Source organism: Sceloporus occidentalis, unplaced genomic scaffold (assembly GCF_023333645.1).
Source record: "Sceloporus occidentalis isolate IW3139 unplaced genomic scaffold, rSceOcc1.0.p SCAF_1, whole genome shotgun sequence".
Lineage (NCBI taxonomy): Eukaryota > Metazoa > Chordata > Lepidosauria > Squamata > Phrynosomatidae > Sceloporus > Sceloporus occidentalis.
In genome coordinates, this window is record NW_028316981.1 from 158,698,200 (window position 1) to 158,720,583 (window position 22,384).

Consider the following 22,384-nt stretch of genomic DNA (forward strand, 5'->3'; position numbering starts at 1 on the left):
CTCTCTCTCTCTCTCTCTCTCTCTCTCTATATATATATATATATATATATATATACATATCTAGAGAGAGAGAGAGAGAGATTGAAAATGTCTATCTATCTATCTATCTATCTATCTATCTATCTATCTTAGATATTTAGGTTGATACACACACACACACACACACACACATATAAACGTTTCCAAGATATCTCACTGTGTATATACACACACACACACACACACACACACGATGTGTTGTCTATATCTATATCTATATCTTGGAAATATATACCTATATATATATATAGAGTGATCTTGGAAATGGGTGTGTATATACATACATACATACATATATATATATATATATATATATATATATATATGATATCTATCTATTGCTCTCTCTCTCTCTCTCTCTCTCTCTCTCTCAATATAGGTATAGATACATTTCCAAGATATAAATAGATAGGCCAAGTTATAGAGATATATAGGTATATAGATATTAAATCTTGTGAGCTGCCTTTGATCCGTTTCTGAGACAAAGGCGGCATAAATATGTAATAAATAAAAATGAAAATGCCCTCATGAATAGCTCCTGAGAAGGGAACCACTGCCGCCACCCCATCTTGACCAAGTGCAGCCCTGTAACTAACAGCATCATATATATTTTCCCCTTTCTCCTTCAAATCCCCCTCAGTTCATGAAACCCACTGGGGCACCGTGGGCAAAATCCACACTCTCTCAGCCTCAGGGGAAGGCAAGGGCAAGCCTCTGAACCATCCTTGCCAAGAAAACTTAGGGTTGCCCTAAGTTGGAAACCACTTGAAGGCACACAACACATGCACCTGATTTTTGTTATTTAACACCTTGGCCAGATGAAGAAGCCTGTGGAGCTTCAAAAGCTTGCTACATGTATATTGTGCAATTTGGTTGGTCCAATAAAAGTATCACTATTTTGTGGATTTTGAATGGTATTGTACTTTTGTATATAGCCAACAAGGAAGCCAGTGTGGCACAGTGGTCTGAGACTATGACTCTGGAGACTTTCCATGAAACCCACTGGGTGACCTTGGGCAAGTCACATGCTCTCAGCCTCAGGGGAAGGCAATGGCACACTCTCTCTGGCCAAGGAATCCCCATGGTAGGTTCCCCTTAGGGTTCCCCTAAATTGGAAACGACCTGAAGGCACACAACAACAAAACATGGCCAACAAGACTACTCCTGGATATGTTTTTATAAACATTATTGTTGATATATGAAATATATCACATATTGCGATATGAAATATAGCATATATTGTTGATATATGAAACATCTGAAATATTGTTCAGAGGTTTCCGTCAACAGTCTAAATCTGTCACAGAGGATGGGTTTCTAATAGACATTCATTTGCGTTGCTTTGAACATTCTGCATGTGGAGAGCCCTGAGGGTTTTAGGACCAGCCTGCCAGTTGGGCTATTCCTTTTTTCATTTACAGTGCATAAAAATATTGCCATTTCCCACCCATGAAAGAGTTCAAGGGAGTGGACAGAAGCCAGTCTCCTAGGGTTGGGCCAAGAGACTTTTTCTGCCTCAGGAAGACAAAATGGTGTCCACCAATCTGTTTATAGAGAATGACTTCAGCATTGTGCTTTGAGTGCTGGACTGACTTTGAGACCAGGGTTCGATTCCCAGCTCAGCCATGAAACATGCTCTCAGCCTCAGGGGGAAGGCAATGGCAAAACTCCCCTGAACAAATCTTGCCAAGGTTTGCCATTGTTGTTGTTGTTGTTGTTGTTGTTGTTGTTGTTGTGTGCTTTCACGTCATTTCTGATTCATGGCGACTCTAAGGTGAACCTATAATGAGTTTTCTTGGCAAGATTTGTTCAGAGAAGGTTTGTCTGAGAGGGTGCAATTTGCCCAAGCTCATCCAGTAGGTTTCATGGCAGAGCTGGTCCCCAGAGTTGTAGTCCAACACTCAAACCATTATGCTACACTGGCTCCCCAAAAGGGTTGCCATAAATCAGAAATGACTTGAAGGCACACAACAACAACTGCTCCCCCTCCTCAAAGGCAATGGGGCAGAACTGCCAGGAGGCTGTCCACTGCTTCCAATACCTTCCCTGCCTCATGGGAGGGCCAGTCCTTCAGCCTCCATTCTTCCATCTTCCAGCATCTCTGTTACCTGAGATGGCTGCCTTCCTCTGCCTAATGGTTGGCACTGAAAGAACTCTATTTATGACTGAAACTATAGGCTCTCTGCTGCTTGGAAGAAACTTCCACTGAACCAACTCTCAGACCCAACTTTACAGCTGGGGTTATGTGTTCTGGTGCACTTGATTTGTAGACTGCACCCTTGCAGTGTTCTTCCAGGATTAAACAACAACCCCACTCCAGTTACCTCAGGTTTCACAGAATGTGGGCTCTTAATTCAGGGTATCTGCCCAGGTTTCTGGGTTTGCTAACATAAGCCTCCTCACCAAAACCCATAGTTGGGCTACCGTCCTTGAAGAATGAGGGGTAGGTACATGTCCACCCGGGTTCAGTGTTACTACAGATTTATTTGCAGATTTATCTGTCACACTCTCCCATAGCAAAGTTCAGCCTGGAAAGGCAGAGAGCAAAGGGCACTTGTGATAGCAAGTCATTGTGGGGCACAGCTTTCTGCCTTGTGGAAGCCCAGTTGCGAGATTAGTAAGCAGGATGCTGTTTATCCAGGGTACAGAGGTTGAGCTCCTCTGCCCCAACCCAGAGAAAACAGTAAGAATAAGCCCTTTCCCAAAGTAATGATTCATGGTGTCTCCAAAGTTATGGTGTGGTTGGACCAAAGCATGTTGTAGAAGTGTGGTCCAACAGTTGGGAGATTCAGGCTCAAGTTTTCTGCATGAAACCCACTGGGTGAGTTTGGACCAGCCAGAGTCTCAATTTTAATCTGTTGAGAGATTAAAGTGGGAATGAGGACAGCCATAAACACTATCTTGAGTGCTTTGGAGGACTATCTTGCTGGTCTGGTGCTAGCTAGCCTCTAGTTCCCATTGATGAGGTGTATCACTAGTAGGATACAGACTCCACTGGGTGACACCTCAGACAGGGGTGAATGCCCAGTAGGATGGTCGCTTCCATCCATCCCAAGATCCCCCTGTCCACTTCCCCTCCATCATCCATTGGCTGCGGTTGCTGGTGGGATGGGGTGCTGCTGCCACCCAGCAGTTCCTTCTGGGCCTAGTGGGGCTACTGGCCAAGTGGGAGAGCTGCCTCTCTTTCCCACTTGGCCAGCAGCCCCGCCAAGCGTGGAAGGGGTGGGCAAGCGGCGGCAGCAGCACCCCACTCCCACCATGGCAGAGGTGGCCTAGGTTGTGGCAGGCAACCTGGGGGTGACAGAATGAGTTACTGCACTGGGGTGACACCAACCCTAGTGATGCCACTGGATTGACCCACTGTGCTTTGACAGCCTAAACGTTGTGCTGTTAAGATGTAGGGAGAAAGAGGTCATGCTCCTTGAGCTCATTGGAAGATAGGCAGGCCATAAATGCAATTACTAAGCAAGTTGCAGTTGTATGGACACATCCCTGAAAGAATGTCCCACTGAACTCAATGAGAGCAGGCAAATAAAATTCACTATCGGGCAACCATCTACTACACTGTAAGAGGAAAATAAATGCTGCTGTCTTTTCTTTAGACTAGGTGTCCTGCAGATGTTGCACTGCAGTTCCCATCAGCCCTTGCTGGCACAATGTTGATAGGCCAATATCTGGAATGTCACTGGCTTAGAAGAAAACTGGAGAGGAGCTGCAAGGATTATTTGGTGCCTAGGAAATCTCAAAACGGGAATGAGAGTGCTCAGTTCGCTTAATGAAATTGTAAATTTAAGAATACTGTATGTCGTAAATGAAATATTTATGAGGAAGTCATTGGCTATAAAGACCCATGTTGTGACACAGAGAAAGCAGCAACTGCAAACATAAGGTAACAGTTGATATGTCCAACTCCTAGACTTTTATCAAAGGTTAACTATTAGTGACTGGTGTCCAGGGGTTGTTTCTTCAACCATGACTGGCTCCTGTCCACCAGTTTGCCAGTCATTTTCTCAGCCCAGCTGATCTTTTAGGACTATTGTGGTTAAAAAAGAATGAACACAGCTCAGTTACATCTCTTTAGGGAAGGCCAGAATACAAAATAATAGGCAATATTTCACAGCTAAGCACATAGGAATCCTGATCCATCAGAAGGCTGCAATGTGCAGCATCCTTGAATGGACAGATCTGGTTTAGTAATTGTGGACCTGTCCCTAAATCAGTGACAAAAATTGGATTTTTCTTGCTTTTTTTATTTGCATAACACAACTTATTAATTTCTCCTTTTTGTATACTCCTCTGGCACACCTACGCTGTTCCTGCAGGTGCAGAATGAGTTCAGATTGGATTGTACCACTTCAGAATGGAGGTAGGGGATCTCGCTTTAGACATACTTTCCCACCTCAAAACAATAGTCTATCAGGGGAGAAGTCTTCACTAAGCTTTCTTCTTGTGACAGTCATTTTGTTTGCTGGAAATTTTGACCATAGGTAGCGTTCAAGAAGTGTGATCTCCCCAGATGCTCTCTAAAGTGGGACACTCCATTCTACTCCTCTGCATGTGGGGAATGTAGATTGGGTGTTTCCTGTGACTAGGTGTAGCAGAAAATTGGGGGATAGGAAAAGCCTCTCACATTCTCACCATGGCTGATTCTGAGTGTTGCTTTGTTGCCATTATTGTAGTTGTGAACAGGGAATGCAAGATAAGCAGGCTTTCACTGCTATGCAGTCTGTAATGTCCAGATCTCAATAGTCTATATCTCTCTTCCCTTCCTGCACTGAAGTGTATGCAAGTGTGAGAGAAGAGTCTACTTGCCTATGTGCACATCAGGGTGTAACGCTACAGACAGCACTGGGGGCTGACATAAGAGGCAGCTGTCAGGGCCAAAAACATTACCCACCCCCTGTACTAAAGGGTTGTATTCTACACTTTCAGAGTGTACTGTAGCTGCAAATAAGTGTTTATAGGATTTTGTGCCATTCCAATTATGTGTAGTTTTTCTCGAATGCAGCCAATTAAAGAGAGGCTCCTCTGTTTGAACAGAGGAGTTTACTACTAGGTAACCATCAGCAAGTCTACAGGTCTTTTATTTGTTGAAAAATAGGAGTTCAGTTAATATCTGGGAATGTAGCCTCTACTCTGTCCCCACCTCCCATGGCACAGAAATAAAAGCCAGTCATGCAGGAAAAAGGAGGGAAAGCACCTTCATTCAGAGGCAGCTTTTATTAAAATGGGATGACATCTAAAAGGATACAGTACAAAAAAAATTTGGTCCAAGGGGGGAGGGAGAAAAAGAGAACCACAGAACATAAAGCGTAAGAAGAGGGAGCAGTTAAGAACAGCTACACTTTGCCAAGCCAGTCAGTCTCTGAGCTTCCTTCATCTATACTTGCCCTGAGAGCCTGTGGCAGCTACGTAAGGCACCAGGGTTCTATTCCCCAGCACCACAAAGCAAGAGGGAGAAGGGGAGGGGAACAGGGGTGAGGTGGTCTTTCATATGGCAAAGACAATACAAGTCTCTCACTCTCAACTTGAACACATGTACACACAAAGGGATAGGGTTGTCTGGACTCCTGAATTCATAGCAGTCCCTTACTTCAATTCCAGAGATGGAAGAGGAAGGAGGGGTTGTCAGTAACTTGATTTTTGCAGCTAGTGTCAGTACAAGCAACTGGGACCAGTCCAGTTGCATTAGCGTTCCCAGAATCAGTCAGCAAAAAGATGCAGCTCCATCCTGCTATATCCTTCCCTCCAGCAAGTGCCCAAGACCAAGAAATGTGTGTCAGAAGGGAGCAGTTCATCTTGCTAAAAGTCTCCTTTCCCACATCTAAAAATTTGCTCCAGAAACCTGTTCTGTGTCAACTTGTTGGCAAAAAGGAGAGCAACTCTAGCTTGAAGATACTCTTCTGACTTTTGTGGATCAAAAGGATGGGGGTGGAGGCAGGAGGGTAAGGGAGTTTTGGGGATGTAATGAAGATGTGTCTGCTTTCCTGGGCCTTGATTTTAAATTACTGGGAGTAGGTCCAGTACCCTAGCCGGTAGCTTCTCTAACCATGTCAGTAAAAAGACACTAAAATGTAGGACAGGTATGTCTGCTGCAACCCTGCAGGCTCCTTGCCAACTTTGCTGCACTGTAGTTTCCAGAGAGAGCAAGCCAAATAGAGAGGAAGTGGGGGAGAGGGAGGGAAAGAGTGAGATATTCAATTCTCTCCTAACAGATAAATCTGCCTAATCCACTCAAAGGCCAGAAGTCATATAAGATTTGCTCTTTCCCCTAACCCTGCAGAAACCTCAAGAGGCCCAGACCTGTGCCCACCTGACAAAATCCAGAACTGAGATTCAGAAAAGCTGTCCAGCCCACAGATTTGGAGGTGAGGCTGGGGAATAGGGCCTGAGGGGCTGGCAAGGAGATCCTGAGCTAGCAAGACTCTCAACTGAAACTGTCCTAAATGTGGAAGAGCTTCAGTTGGAGCCAGGACAGGAGAGCCGTCGGGCTCAAGAGAAGGCAACAATCAAGGAAAGAGGACCAGGCAGCAATGCAAGAGCTTTGGCCTGGCTGTCAACTTCACCCTTCCCTCCAAGGAGAGGATTGGAGCAGCAGAAAGATGATTTCAGGGTGGGGAAGTAGTGGTAGGTTCTGTGCTGGAGTGGGAATTGTATAGGCCTGAGCAGTGAATCCCTGCAGTGTTTGGTAGCCAAAAGATCTGATGGCGAGGGAGAGGCAGGCCTGTCTATGTGTTCCGGATTCCCAAAGCCTGTTCCAATTCTTGCCGTCTCTGCTGAACCTGTGAGAGAAGCCAGAATGACAGCTTTAGTGTATGCAGAGCTGGAGAATCATTATATTTCCAGGCAGCAGAAACAAGCAGTGGATACTAAACCAACCCTCAGTCCCTACAAGAGAAAGACATCAGCTCTAATTCTAGCAAAGAAAAGTAGCACTGGGGGCATGGATACTTTTGATGCAACAGTACTCAGCATCCCGGTATGGAATGAATTAAGCTCTGAATGTTCCAGGGCCAACATGTAATGCTGAAATTTTAAGATTGCCACCAAGGTGGAAAATACTTTTCAGCCTGCAGGGCAGACAGCAGGGACCAGTGTTTCAAATAACAGACACTGGGGCAGTTGGGCTGAAATGTCTTGATCAAATTAAGGGTGGGAGGAGATATTTTAAGAGTAAAAATAAGCCCATCTCATTGTTTACAAGGGAAATACCACAAGGGAGAGCAACTTACCTTCGAGTAGAAGTATCTGCACACAGCTTCTTGAGCCCATGGCTGGAAGTAGAATTCAGCTCGGCGCTCCTCTTCTGGATTTCCGACAACGTCCGTCATAGCCTGGAGGTGAGAGAAGATGCTCTAGTTATCCCTTCCTCCCTATGCCTAAAAAGGCTGTAAATTCCTATATAAATTCTGTAGTACAGCCTGCTCTAATCTGATGCCTTCCACGGGGTTCTTCCCACTACGTTTTAAACTGGATCTTGTCCTGTGTAAACCACGATGGTTCCCACTTAATTCGAATCCCTGAAGAGATTCAGAAAGGGGGAGGGGCATGGTTTTTACCCATTCAACCCACATCAAAAAGACGCAGGTAAAATGGAATGGTTTTTTGGGCTGAATCGATTTATTTGGAAATAAATTGATTCAGCCCAAGTGGGAACCAAGCGGAATTGAATCAGATTAAAATCTGCTTTGGTTCCCACTGGCAGCGGCTTTCCCGGCCACATCTCCATGTTCCGTCCTTAGTCCTCCTGGCCTGCCTCTCCTTCCACTCGGGCATGCCCCAGTCCTCCCAGCCTGCCTCTCTTCTTCCACCCTGGCCTCTCCTCTGCCCCCGGTATGGCCAGGAAGGACAGAGGGAGACATGTTGGGGAAGCTGTGGCTGTTGCTTCATGCACCGATTCTTAAGACCGGCGCAAACATAATAGGAACCACACTGTTTGCTGAACAGGTTTCAGGAATCAGTGCAGGAAGCAAATCAAGAAGTAAGTGGGAATGAGACCTAAATGTTTGGGACTATCAGCCCTGAACAGGACAACTAATGACGACAGATGACAGAGAGTTATAGTCTCAAAGATCTGGACAGCACCAGATTGGGAAAGGCTATGCTACTAGGTTTAAGCCCCATCCTATCGCCTCCTGAGCAATTGCAAGCAACAAAAGCCAGAACATCTGTGCCTGCATGTACCTCATGCGATTCTCACCTTCAGGTCCCGGCACTGGGACTGCAGCCAGTCATTGATGAAGCCCTGGGGGTCTCTGGCAAAGCTCAGCATGAACTCCCGCTGGGTCTTCAGCTGGTTAATGGTTTCTATGGTCTCATGGATCTGACATGGAGAAATAAGAGCACAGAAAGATTGAATAAAAGAAGGGACTATGTAGTATTCCAAACAGAGATGCTGGCTGCACTGCTGGATGGCTTTTATGCCACCTGCTGTGCAGCTAAAGGAACACACATGTAGCTGGACTGCAGTTCACATCACATTTTGGGAGCCTGTTAATGTTTGTGTTTCACTACTTTTAAAAAAAAGGGAAAATACAGTCATCCCTCCATATTTGCGGCTTTGATATTTGCAGCTTTGATTATTCACGGATTTCATTAATATGTTCTCTCTAGGACTGTCTAGGACCTCCAGTGCAACTCTGTGGTCAACTTTAACTAAAAGTTGCACTGAAAGACCATTTGTAGGTACTCCAGTGGCATTCTATGTTCAGTGTATGTTGGACATTAACCACAGAGTTGCACTGGAGGACCTAGCGATTCCTAGAGAGGTGTCTTCTCAGGTAAAAACAGTGTTTTTGTTATTTGCGGTTTTTCCATATTCACAGGGGTCTTGTTCCCCTAACCATAGCGAATATGGAGGTACAACTGTACATCTACCAGAGAGGTATAAGATTTAGTGCTATGGCAGTAATAGGAATCATGTTGCCCTATAGATGTTGTAAGATGACAATCCCCATTTGCTATGCTGGATAGGGGCTGGTGGAACCTGAAGTTCAACATCATCTAGAGGGCCACATGATTCCCACTGTTGTTCTGTGGTCAAATTATACCTCCTTCTTGGCCATTGTTTCACCCTTCCTCTGGTATGGCAAGATTCTCTCCTTGGGCTTATTCCTACTTACATTTAAACCGGTTTGCAATTTGCCTTCGCTCCATGTAGGTAAATCGATTACAAAATGTCCGTCGTTCCCACTATGAAAGTGAATATTCTCTGCTTTGTAATCGCTCCTTTTTTGGCACGACTGTCGTCTCCACTAGTTTGCGCTGCTTCAAAATGCTTGTCAATCATGTGTGCATCACCAGTGATGTAAGCAGCAGCCCGGGCAAGCCCCAATTGGGAACATATATAAATTGATATTCGATTCATTGGTTTTGTAACTACTTGCTTTACTGATTGCAAGTAGTTTGCAAAATCAATGAATTGAATCTTGTCATTTTTTTTTTTTAAATCATGTGCTCATAGGACATACCACAAGCACAAAGGCAGTGCTGCTGGGGAGGGGTGGTGGTGGCTTCAGAATGATATTCAGATTTGTTGTTTCTACTTGTTGAACACAGTTCAGAATCTATTCTTTTTAAAAGAATAGCCAAAGAACAAGTGTCAGGAAAGAGTGTTTTTTTTTTTTACATTTGCCTCACTTCATCGCGATTGAAACTGATCACAGTAGGATTGAAACCAGTTTCAAATGGGAACGAAGATCATATAACCTGATCAGCAATTCGCTTTAAATCATAGTGGGAACACGGCCCTAATTCCTTTTTCAGCAGTGAATTTGTAACATTCCATCAAAAGTATGCATTAGACTTAACACCTTAATAGTTTAATAGCTCCAAAGTAAGGCAACATCCATCCTATCTCAGGCTTCACTCCTTCCTTATGGGGATCAAAGTTACCAAAGACAAAAAACAAAACTAATGCACAAAACATTTAAGCATTAAGCAAAAAAGTGAAACAAAAACCCACTCAGCACTTTGGAGCAGAGCAAAGATGAAATATATGTATATGTAGGTCTGTGTGTGTATTCATGCATGTATATAAAATATTAAGATGTTTTTCACGACAGAACTGAAGTTAAGGGTGCAAACTTATGCACACTTACTATAGCCTAACTTACACAGTGTGGCTTACTCTGTGTAAGCATCTTGCAAACAAGAATATGTATGCCTGGAGCAACATTTATGATAAAGAAAAACATTACTGGAACATGTGAAGTCAAAAGCTTTCACAGCCAGCATCCATATCTTTTTTGGCAAAATGTAAGGAATAAACACTTTCAGAACACAGCCACATAGTCCAAAAACCCCACAAAAAACTGGGACTGGAATATTTTATGGCTGGCCCAAATCTGTCACAAAGCCCTCTCACACACTCTCCCAACTAGCTTCTTTTTTGGATAACGTACTGGCCTTTCCACTACTTCCCCAGAGTCAGAATCCTACTAACTAGGAATCTGCTTTGTTTCAACCTTCAATGAGTAACTGGGCAATCTTCCCAGGTGGTCTGAAAGGCTGACAGGATGCCAGGAATCTGTGAAGTCCAGGTTAACCCCAGAACTGCTACAGACACCCAGAGGGATTGCTGAAAAACATCTCCACTTGCTCCTGAACTTTCTTGTACCAGTGTTCTTCCACATAATGACAACAGGTTCATTAACCTCTTTTTCTTAGCAAATTAAAACAGGTATTTTGCTTGCTGATATAAGATGCTCATGCATGAAGTTGGTTAGGTGTTTTTACAAGCATACAGTAAGAATAGACAAAGGGACCAAGTCAGAATATTTAGTTCTAGTTTCATCACACATGTTGCAGCTCACATCCAGAGCAACCCAGAACCATCAATTTCAAGCACCCTCTCTAATTCCCTAAGTATTAAAATAACCGTCCTCTTCTTTTTTGCACTGTTCTATCTGATACTGGTGCGTAATCTATGTGATTTTAATGGAGTTTCATGACAACTGTTGTATCTACATGGCAGCCAAGAAGCAGTTTGAATAGCTTCCTACTGCAGGTTTGGTATGATAAAGGGTTATTTCTCCCTCTTTTATGTGGAAGTTAGGGAACGATCTCTGTACAAAGACCATCTCTAGCAGCTCACACCTTGTTATCCAATGCAGCTATTTCTTGCTGGCTAGCTGTGGAGAGCAGGAAAGAATTCATTTGGGTTTTCAAGGTATCATCTACTTCCACATCAATATCATAGCAGGCAGTTTTCTTCTGATCATTTGGATCAACGCTAAGGAAGCAAGATAATGAGACAGAATGTTGGAATCAAGGTTTGGATCAGCAAAGCATCACAACTGGAAATTAGGGGAAGAGAGTTAAAAACTTCCCAATTCGGTTAATCTCTAATGAAACAAATTTTAGGAATACATGGTACAACTTGAATCAAAGGTAGAAGGTGGACTGTAATCTGAAAGAGTTCATACTATATTAAATCTTTTAGTCTTAAATGTGCCCGATTACCATTTTGTATTGTTTTGCTGCAACTGACTAATGCAGACAGAAATGTCCAAGCATGGTTAGCACACAGACTACTACTTGATAGTCCGGTAGCTTAGCTACGGCGTGGTATAGAGCACCGAAAAATGGCACCGTGCCGGCGTCTGTTTTCTCTCTGCAGGGAAGCCGCAGCCGCCAAACCATGCGGCTTCCCTCTGGAGTAAAAAGAATCCACGAAAATCAGGTTCTTTTTACGCCGCAGTTGCAGCGTAACAAGGGCACCAGTAGCACACTCATTATGCACACACTGCACAGCGCCATGCGGATGCCGCCCGGTGCTTGAGTAACAATGGTGGCACCCATGTGTACAGGGCACTGCCATTTTGACGCCCTCATCATGTGCTAGGGTTGAAGGGCGTCTGCAAGCGCCGCCCCGAGCCGACCCTAGCACGTGATGAGAGCGTCTTAAAGGGTCAGTCTGTACCCGCCCTCAGATTCCAAAAAGAAAGACTCTAGTCTCACCTGATGACATGGTTGATGATGATTGGTTCGGGAGGCATAAGTAACGCATGAAGCCGCTGGGGGATCTCTGAGAACTTCATTCGGGGAGATTCAAATATCTGCAGGATGAGAAAGATCAAGCATCTCAGAAAGAACTTACAATATTCCAGCAAGAGCTGCTGTTTGCCCCATTGCTTTTACCTGTTGGAGGTACTTGTCACAAATAACATACTCCCGTTCATGGGGGTCTTGCAACTTGTGGGTCTTAATGTATTGCCACAGTGCCTGAATTATCACCGGACGTGTCTGTGTATGGATCCCCAAGAGGCGAGCCAAACGTGGGTCCAGTTTGAACTGTGGAGGCTGCAAAGACATAACAACATCTCAAAAAGACAAGAACAACACTTTTATTATTATCGTTCTTATAAACAAAAAAAAGTTAAGAAACTAAAATTAATTGAAGAAAAAAAGTCTCTGCAACCATTTTTGGATCAGGTGAATCATCACTTATTTACACAAATATAAATTAGGATACATAAAAGAATGAATTTCCTAATAAACATGGAAAGTGAGAAGTTTCTGACAGGTCCAAGGGATGATCTAGTCATAGTTCTATTGCAGCCAATGATTCTCTATGGTCTCCAATGCCTCTCTACTGGGTCCCATGAAGAGCTTCTGCCTACCTGGTAGTCCAACATCAGGAGGACCGTACAGCGCACATTCACATCCCCAGGTCTTTTCACCTGGAAACCATCAGTCTCCTGGGTGGTAGCAGTCCTATGCCACTAAAGAGATGAGGAAAAAAAAAAGAACAAGGCAGGTTGAGAAAGAGGAGACATTCAGAAGCAAAGTAAAATGCCAGTGGGAGAGAACCAATATTGGGTGGGAAGACATGGGTTCAAGTTACTTCCAGGAACTCCATTAGAAAACCTTAGGGTAAAGCTCTCAAAGCACAGGGATCTGTGACTGAAAAATAGGCCACAGAAGTGTGGAGCTGACAAGCTGCGCACTGCCTTGAGCCTTTCTGAAGACTAAAGCAGAAATTACAAGAATTGAGTAGGTATCAAGGCTCTTTTTATACTCTTTGTCCCCTTTGTACTGTAGCTTTCTTATCCCAACCCCCCATAATCTAGATTGAAATGCTGCACGTGAGAGAGAGAGAGGCATCTCACCTCCACCAGGTGATTGTCTGGGCCATAGAGGTCCTTGTCCAACTCAATCACCAGAGACTTGAAGAAGGATGAGAACTTCCTCTTCTGCTTGGTAGCATCATACTTGGAGAGTGCAGACTGCAGAAGCATAGAGAAGGGAGGGGGAAGAGATCATGTTTCAACACAATGCTGACAACATCAAAACACACACATATGTCATTCAAGTCATGGAAGCCAAAGCCGAAACAGCTTCAAGGGAGAGTGGTTGCTTTCAACATGGAGGGAAAGATATGAGAAATTACTTTCTGTACTGCTGAATGCCAGCTGCTTTTCACTGAGCCAAAAATCATGCTCCAAGGACACTGTCCATTCATCTCTACTATCTTATAGCACCATCTCCTGGCACAAATATGCAGTGCTATTTAAGAAATTCTTTGATGTTAAATGTTAATGATACTAGAAAAAGTCAGACATATTTCAACTTCACGTCAGCTTCACCCCGAGTAAAAGCTGATACCTTTGCTCCCACTGTTCAAGGGTGAGGACAGAATCTGAATTTGCTCCTCCCTCCAGCAGAAGCAATGGATGCTCCAGGATGCAAGCAAAGAGTTCTCCTAGTGCAATAGATCTAATATGAGGAATTACTTGAATCCAGGCTGGTGAGAGGTTATGAAACAATTGCTGCAAAAATGTTGCTTTACAGTGAAGATAACTGCAAGACACTCCCAGAAGCCAGCTTTCCTAGACAAAGGAGACTACTCCATCCTCGTAGTTCTTAGTCTTATCTAGTTCAAAGAACATTGAGTGTTAATAGCTCAGCACTTTTACATTTCTATATGGAGATGCCAACTCCTTTCTTCACTTACATCTTCTAATAGCCGTCCTTCCACTCTAAGCTCCCAGGAGGCCACGGTACCTTCCCCATCCTCTGCATCCGACTTGGCTGGGTTGAAAGTGTTAGAGATAAAAATTCGCAGCTTCCGCTTTTGCTAAAAAGGAAACACACAGTAGCTGTAAAACTGGGTATCAATAATCCCAATCCTTACCATCATGCCTTCAACCTCAAGGAAAACAACCTCACCATAAAAAAGATCTCTGTCCTGCATCTGATACAATCTACATCTCTTTGAGGCCTTTCTAAACCACTTAGTTAAACTGCATGCAAAATGTTCTGTTAAATCTTGCCTGTTTCCATACATTCAGAAAAGTATGTCACAGTGGTTTCTAAAACGTTGCTGTTCAGATAAAAGCAGTTTGACTCTCATGTATTCAGTAAGAAACATATACATAACTCAAAACCCAATTTTTATCTTCTGCATAGAATTGAAGGTTTAGGATTTGTTAAAAAGCAGGCCTCACGCTGCCTTAATTCTGTGGTGTAGGAGCATCTTTTTACAGGCTCCCCGTGACCTTCCTGTGATGTCGCTAACACAGATAACAAACCCGCCAAGGGAAGAATAATGAACCACATCATCTTCCCCATCTATGCTGTTCTTTTATCTAGGCACTACTGTGAGAAAACCACAGAACAGACACTCACCATTTAGTGGGTGTACGCAAATGATTCTGTAGCTCAGGAATGGTGACTTTTTAAAAAAATACTGGGGGCCAAATTACCTGGTTGGGAATTATCAGGGAGTTATCATGCTGGGGATGGATAGCTCAAAGCCAGGAATGAGCAGGCTTACCCCTCTCTTAGTCATCTCTTTTCCCCTCTTCCATTCTAGCTTGCAGGCTGCCAGCAGCAGAAACTGCTGAATTAGGCCAGGTGCTGCCTGCTCTGCTAGGGCTGGAAGATGCCTATTCCTGCTGGAGGCCTTAGAGCAGGGGTAGGCAACCTTTTTGAGCCGGGGGCCAGGTTGCTGTCCCTCAGACAACTGGGGGGCCGAAGCCGGGGGTGGAGCTTCCACCCTCCGGGGGGCGGAGCCGCATGCCAGGGGTGGGGCATCCACCCTCCAGGGGCGGAACCACATAACAGGGGTGGACCGTCCACCCCCGGGGCGGAGCCGCATGCTGGGGGTGGGGCTTCCACCCTCCAGGGCAGAGCCACATAACAGGGGTGGAGCTTCCACCCTCCAGGGGCGGAGCTTCCACAGAAGCATCATAATCATCATCATCATCACCACCTCCACTGCTATCATTGTTACAGCAGACCTTTCAGCAATAAATGCACCAAAAATACACAGAAATGCACTTTGGAAAGTCACACTCCTCCTCCTCTTTCTCATTGAGAGGGGATTTTGCACATAGAACACCAAGGGCAAGTGAAAATAATAATAATAATAATAATAATAATAATAATAATAATCAGTTACAAGCATGGAAACTACTAAAATGCAATTCAAAATAAAAGGCAGGAAACATGCACTCTTTCAACCCAGAAAAGCCACAAGGTACTACTGAGAGGGCATTTTGCAAAGAACACCAGGGCAATTAAATAATAATATTAATATTAAAGTTACAGGCATGGAGATTACTAAAATGCAATTCAAAATAAAAGGCAGCAAGCAAAGAAAAGCCACAAAGTACTACTGAGAGGGCATTTTGCAAAGAACACCAGGGCAATTAAATAATAATATTAATATTAAAGTTACAGGCATGGAGATTACTAAAATGCAATTCAAAATAAAAGGCAGCAAGCAAAGAAAAGCCAGAAAGTACTACTGGGAGGGCATTTTGCAAAGAACACCCACCTAACCCCCTCCCCCAATGAACCAACCTGTGGCTGCAGCTGCTGCTCTGGCTCCGTTTCTCCCTGGCTTTGCCCTCCTTCTGCTGCCTCCTCCTCCTCCTTTCCCTGCTCTTGGGAGGAGGAGGGCGGAGGGCGAGGTGGAGCCTGCTGCAGGCCCACTGCAGCCCCTGGAGCCCTGTTGGAGTGCTCTAAGGGCTGCCACGGGCCTGCTACATGGGCGCCGCCATTTTGTTTTTCAAAATGGCGGCAAAATCTCATGTGACCTTTGCCATCCTGAGGTCTCGCGAGATTTCGGCCGCCATTTTGAAAAACAAAATGGCGCCCGGAGCAGCAAAAAAATGGGGGAAATCGGCGGCAGGAGTGCTCAGGGGCCGCTTGGAAGACCTTGGCGGGCCGGATCCGGCCCGTGGGTCGCAGGTTGCCTACCCCTGCCTTAGAGTGAAGTATTATTGCAGTTAATGGAAAGTAGAGGTTGAAAAAATGGCAACTATATTGTGAAAGGGAAACTGTGGAAAACTAACCCATCGGTGGGAGAGAAGAAAGAGGACAGAAAAAATAACCATGGACGGGATGGGAAAGCAGCAGCTAACTCTTATCACTGGGTAGCTGCACAATTTCTTCAGTAACAAGCAGTGCACACAGAAACATTTCAACTAGGAAAGAAAAAATCTCAGTTCATAACTTGTTTTGACTGAGCCACAGCAGGGAGGAGCCACTGAATGGATGCCAGTTTCTTCCTTCTGCTTGGCAGAGTCTTTCTTACTTTATTTCTCTTAATACTTGGAAATGAATATGGAACTCTGCTTTGAGGATAAGTCTCATCATTTTAAGAGTTATGGTTTGTTAGACAATAGTAATGGGATCTCCCATCCAAGTGCACAATGGCATGCTTATCCAGAGAAGCCTACTGCGTCTCTGTCCCAAAGAGTAGATCGTAGTATAACTGCACCTTCTGTACTTCCCCACCACTGGTGAGGTTTAATTTATTTCATACTGCTTTGGGAAAGGCACAGGTACCTGTCTGGTTGTTTATGAGCACTCTCCTGTTACCTTAATGGGCCGTTTTAACGCTTCCTGGATATCCAACCGCTTCCTCATGATGGTCTGGTCCAGCTTCCTCTCAAAGGCCAACAAATCCATATATGCTTGAGATTCCGGTACTAGCTCCCGGATCTAGAACAGAACATACCAATCAGCCAGCATTCCTTTCTTCTTGTAACCAAAATGTGCACAGATACCCAATGCTTCACTTACCCGCTGAGGTAGAATCTTATCTGCCATCTTCTTCTTCTTGGCACTGTGCAAAGACAAAAATGGGAAGATGATGATAAATCTGAGACTTTAAAAAGTATCCTGCATATGCAGTATATCGCTGAAGCTTAATGTCTGCTTAGTTCATTATGAAGAGGAAGCCTGAACAAGAAACCTTCTGCTGCAGTGGTATCAATTAACAGTATTTGTAAATTGCTTTTCTTTTCAGTAGAAAAGCAATTTACAAATAAGAGATATTAAAACAATAGATTACATACAAATTTAAAAGCCAGATTTAAAAACAATTATGTTATGAACATAAGAACCCAGACAATATCCATGTTGCTTCTGTTTGTTTGTTCTTTGGCCCTGCTGGTTAGGTTATGAAATGTACCTGAATGAAGCTGGAAACTTATAGTCATTATGAATTACAGGATGGTTCTAAGCGTATTTACTCACAAGGAAGTTCCACTGATGTTAATGCTTGCTAGTATGTCTCCCTTGGTGAGGCTCTTAATATATGGAAATTATTCCACATCTGCATGTTAAAGACGTAATATGTTCATTAAACTTATTAAGATTCGCTAGTAACAAGGAAGTTTGGGTTTACTCATGCATTGCTCTTGCTATGTGCAAAGTACATGTTATCCACACAGTACCTCCACGTGAATACAAATTTTACTGCAGAGCCTAGGCATCAAAGACAGAATGACTTCACCAGGCAAATACTCTGGTCTGAATTTTGATTGACAGACCCAGCTATAGTAGACTCCGTGAAGGAATGAGATTTGCACACATTTTGACTTCAGTATTGGGGGAAAAAAACCCAATTCCCTGCATCTACTATAGTTGGGACTAACAAAAGGACTCAAGACTCTACTGCCTCCAACTTTTACTTTGTAGGTACTGCCATCTGAGCTCTCAAAAAGACACATCTGAAATCAGTAGCCTGCCATCCCAAGTTGGCATACTCCAGATATATTATATTATAGTTTCCATCATCCCATTCCAAGATAGTTGTACAATGGCTGACTGGGTAATTATGGAAGTTGTGATTTCACAGCTCCAGAGGGGGCTGAGATGGGCCAGATAGTGGCAGTTGGTCTATCTCCTTTGTTGCCAAGTTTATAAATGGTGACTGTCCTGTTTCAGCTATCTTCCTGCATCTTCTCTACATCTCAGCACTTTACAAGCAAGTAACTGGCATACATGAACAAAGATAACAAGATGAGGGAAATACTTTGTGTTGGCAGAAGGTAGGTAGACATGTACATAAGAGGGAGAAGAGGAATTTCTTACTTATGATTACGGTTCTGAACCGACTGTTGCTGAACTTGCTGGATCTGCTGAGGGGCTGGCCTTTTACGAGACTGGTCCATTCCTGACTGAGCCATCCCAGGTCGGACTGAAGGACTCCCTCCATACCCTGGAGGTCCCATTGCAGGTCCCTGAGGGTTCATGCGGCTGCCAGGCAGCATGCCAGGGCGCTGAAAAAAGAAAAAATAGCATTATGAAACATTAAGCTTCACCTGGAAGTTTTTATTCTCAGTCATAGAGAACTTCTGTCACAACCAGTTTATACAAGAAGCAGAATCAAATGCTATGGCCATTTCTGGACTGTGCCACTTTGAGTTGCAGATGAAGGTTTGAATGTCTCAGTCAGTGCCTACAGATTTTTTTTCTCCTTCCTCCACAAAATGTAACATTTCCTAGCCAATTCCCTTTTTCTCTTAGGCTTATGCATGCACATGTCTGTTTTTGGACAAGGCACGAAGAAGTCTTCTCTAGCTCTTTACACAGTATCTAAAACCTTCCCGCAGGCAGCGTTCAAGTCCCAGGAGGGGCTACTAGTGCTTGCTGGTGGAGAGGGGAAATTTAGACAATGAAATGCAGCTGGTCTGGTCTCCAGAGGGAAGGGTAAGGAGGATGCACTCTGCATTTATCTTCCCGCCCACCAGACCAGACCAGTCACATATTCACCTCAGAATTGCTTCCTTTCTTCATCCTTCAGTAAGCAGCAGCAGCAGGCCTTCCTAGGGTTTGAAAGCAGCTGGGGTTGGAAGAGGGCACAAAACTGCACAGATTATTATGCTTTGGCTGTTTTCAAGAAAGTAGCCCTGTTAATTTCTTGCTGCACAAAAAGGAGGAAGGAAGTGGGAGGAAAAAAATGTGGCAGCACTTTTAAGATTAACTGTTCTTTTATTTTCACATGAGCTTTCATGGATATAAAACCCACTTCTGTTTCAGTACAGAGTGATAATAAATGTTCAGCTATAAAGCATATTTGAGTGGGATGTAATGTAATAGGATCCAGAAAGATGCAAATCATGAGCCTCGCTCTAAATTTTCAAAGGGCTGCATAATGTGATACAGGTCTCTCTGATCTTTACAGTGGCCAGTTAGTGTTGATGGTTGGTTGATGCAAGTTAGTCCTCCATGTAAAAAAGAAAAGGTACTCCCTCCCAATAGTTAGAGAAAATTCAAGCATGTAATCCCCTACCTGATAAGCAACGTAATTTAGAAAATCATTATTTCTCAATGTTGCTAACTGCATAAGCCACCCTTCAGTTTCAACATCTTTTGAGCACGTTGCCTCACAATCTGGTCCAGAAACCTTAACTCTCACCTCATATTCAACAATAAAACTGCTGTTATAAACATCTTTGCTTTCAAACTGATACAATGTTTTCACACTTTGTTTCTATGTACTGTCAGCCCACCATATCCATGGATTTTTTATCCATGGATTCAAGCATCCATGGCTTGAAAACTTGGCTATACATTCCAAAAAGCAAACCTTGATGTTACTATTTTATATAAGGGACACCATTTTACAATGCCGTTGTATTTAATGGGGCTTGAGCATCCATGGATTTTGGTATCCATGGGGAGTCCTGGAACTAAACCCCAGTGGATACCAAGGGGCCATTCTATAGTATGTTGTTTTTTTAAAAACAGAAAAACAGTTGAAAGGTTGAAAAACAAAACAAAGCATCCAAGCCAAATGAAATATCAATTAGCAGATTGGTACTGAAACCTTGGGACTCCCCTTTGCATCTTACATGCGGATGCTGCAAATTCAAACCTATCCCCCACTTGACATAGTTTATGAATAAAAATATTTTATTCAGTGTGCATATTTTCATTTACACATTCATGTATATTCATATTTTAACATTTTAGAAGCAAATAACATTGTTCAAAATTAGAACAGTTTTATTCAAGCAAATGCAATATCTAATTCAACGTATGTGCAAACCTTACAGACAAATATTTGAGGAGAAGGAGGGATCAGGGCCTCTCATCTTTGCCCCTGCTTTCAAGCAACACTGATGCCCTCCTGGGGGTCCCACCCTGCCATTTGAGACCCATTACTCCAGCCCAATCCCAACAAAGAGTGCTCTACTACCCCTCAGTCTTTCGCCAGCCATTGATCCAGACCCATCCTGGAACCTCCTTCCGCATCCTGGCCCATCTCATTTCCAGGCTCCCCAAATATTAATAACAATACTAAGAGTAATAATGATTTATTGGTATTATTATTTTTATTACTATTATTAACAATGCCTTTGATTTCATCATTCCTTTCCCCACCTCTTCTCAAGGCTTATGGGGAGAGCTCTGTGTGTGTGTGTGTGTGTGCAGCACATTAAAACAGAAAACCCAATCAACCCATTAAAACAGCCCAATCATAGTAACACATAGTAAAAAAACCTTCCCACACCCAGTTAAAGCCCAATGCTGTAAAACCCATGGAAACATACTCTGAAGAGTGTATCACACATATCTAAATTAAATTTATAAATAATGATTCCAAAAGGCTTGGGTAGGCATATGAAATTTAATTTATATATATAAATTCCAAAGGGTCTGGATAGGCCTGGGAAGGCGATATATCTATATCATTCCAAAGGGTCTGGGTAGACACACACACACACACACATATATTTAAATTAAGTTAATACCAACACACAAACACAAATAGATTCCTAAGGGCCTGTGTAGGCGCATATATATATATATATATATATATATATTAAAACATTATATATATATATATATATATACACACACATATAGATGATTCCAAAGGGCCAGTGTAGGCCTGAGAAGGCGGGGGGGCTGAACCCTGGGCCCCCATCCATCCATCCATCCATCCAGCCACCCCTCCCTCCCTCCGGTCCTCACCCCCATATTCCCCGGCGGCGCCTGAGTGTCCAGGGGCCCTCCCTATGGCGCTGGAGCTGGCCCTTGCCAGGAAGGCGCCCTCTCCGCCTCCATCTTCTCGCAATGGCTCTTTCTCCTTAGGCCCCGCCCACTGCAGCTGCTGCCCTGGCGCCCAGGCCCCGCCCCTCCCTTTAGGCCCCGCCCTCCCTCCCTCCCCCTCCCCTCAGGGTCGGTACCGGGTAGGCGGCTCCGGGCAGAGGAGAGCGGTACATCCCTTGCCCCGGGGCCGGCCCCATGCGCACGGGAGGCCCCGCGGCTCCAGGCCCCAACGGTCCCGCCCCCGGGCCGCCGCCGCCGCCGGTATTGCCGCCGCTGCTCGGAGCGACAGCCTGGAAACCCGCCCGCGCCGCCATCTTCCCTCCCTCGGCAGTACAAAGCGCGCAGGGGAGGAGGAGGCGGCGGCGGATGTGGGGCTCCGGAGGATTGAGCGGCGCCCTACCATAGAGGCGCAGGCGCCCGCGGGGGATAGAGCGCCGCCGGCTGAGGAGAGCATAGAGAGTGAGGCGGATAGAGCGGCAAGGGAGAGCTTCGGAAGGGCTCCCCCTGCCGCTGGAGGGCTGTAATTGCAGCATCAGGAAAGGCCTATTTAGACACCATCCATGGTCACCATCCTTATTCTTCTTATTATTATTATTATTATTGCATCCATGGTGATCATTATTATTACTATTATTATTATTATTATTACATCCATAATGACCATTATTATTATGATTACTATGATTGTTATTATATCCATGGTGACCATAATAATAGTAAAAATAATAAAATATTTATTTATATCCCGCCTCTTCCGTTAGGGGATCGAGGCGGGTAACAACAGAGTTTATGATACACAATATAAAAACAATAAACCCCACAAAACCCTGACCCAACCCTCCCTCCCAGACTATAAAATTAGCATAATAAAACATGATTAAAATATATAGCAATACTACAAGATTATTCTACAATCTGTGAATGATGAGGAGATAGAGTAGGAAGGATGGATAGAATTGGTTCTGGGCGGTTATCACTCAGGGAAGGCCTGCCAGAAGAGAAAGGTTTTTTGTCGCTTTTTTAAAAGCCTTCAATGAGGATAAAT

The 22,384-nt window shown here is 44.1% G+C and overlaps 1 protein-coding gene across 3 annotated transcripts; it reads right to left on the bottom strand.

Moving 5' to 3' along the window:
* Nucleotides 1-5,222: 5,222 nt before the first annotated feature.
* On the bottom strand, nucleotides 5,223-21,701 carry LOC149322507 (SWI/SNF-related matrix-associated actin-dependent regulator of chromatin subfamily D member 1). Of its 3 annotated transcripts, none has more exons than XM_089478904.1 (13): nucleotides 21,477-21,701; nucleotides 18,373-18,560; nucleotides 17,077-17,119; nucleotides 16,873-16,995; nucleotides 13,997-14,119; nucleotides 13,152-13,268; nucleotides 12,663-12,764; nucleotides 12,181-12,342; nucleotides 12,001-12,098; nucleotides 11,137-11,272; nucleotides 8,240-8,362; nucleotides 7,272-7,373; nucleotides 5,223-6,821 (listed from the first exon to the last, which is right to left on the bottom strand). In XM_089478904.1, exons 1-13 carry the CDS (start codon nucleotides 21,651-21,653, stop codon nucleotides 6,768-6,770), a joined length of 1,548 nt encoding a protein of 515 aa, XP_089335030.1. In that variant the 5' UTR covers nucleotides 21,654-21,701; the 3' UTR covers nucleotides 5,223-6,767. The 3 variants fall into 3 exon arrangements, with proteins under 3 accessions (XP_089335030.1, XP_089335046.1, XP_089335038.1); XM_089478920.1 differs by lacking the exon at nucleotides 21,477-21,701 and adding an exon at nucleotides 21,262-21,362; XM_089478912.1 differs by lacking the exon at nucleotides 21,477-21,701 and adding an exon at nucleotides 19,054-21,098.
* Nucleotides 21,702-22,384: the final 683 nt, after the last annotated feature.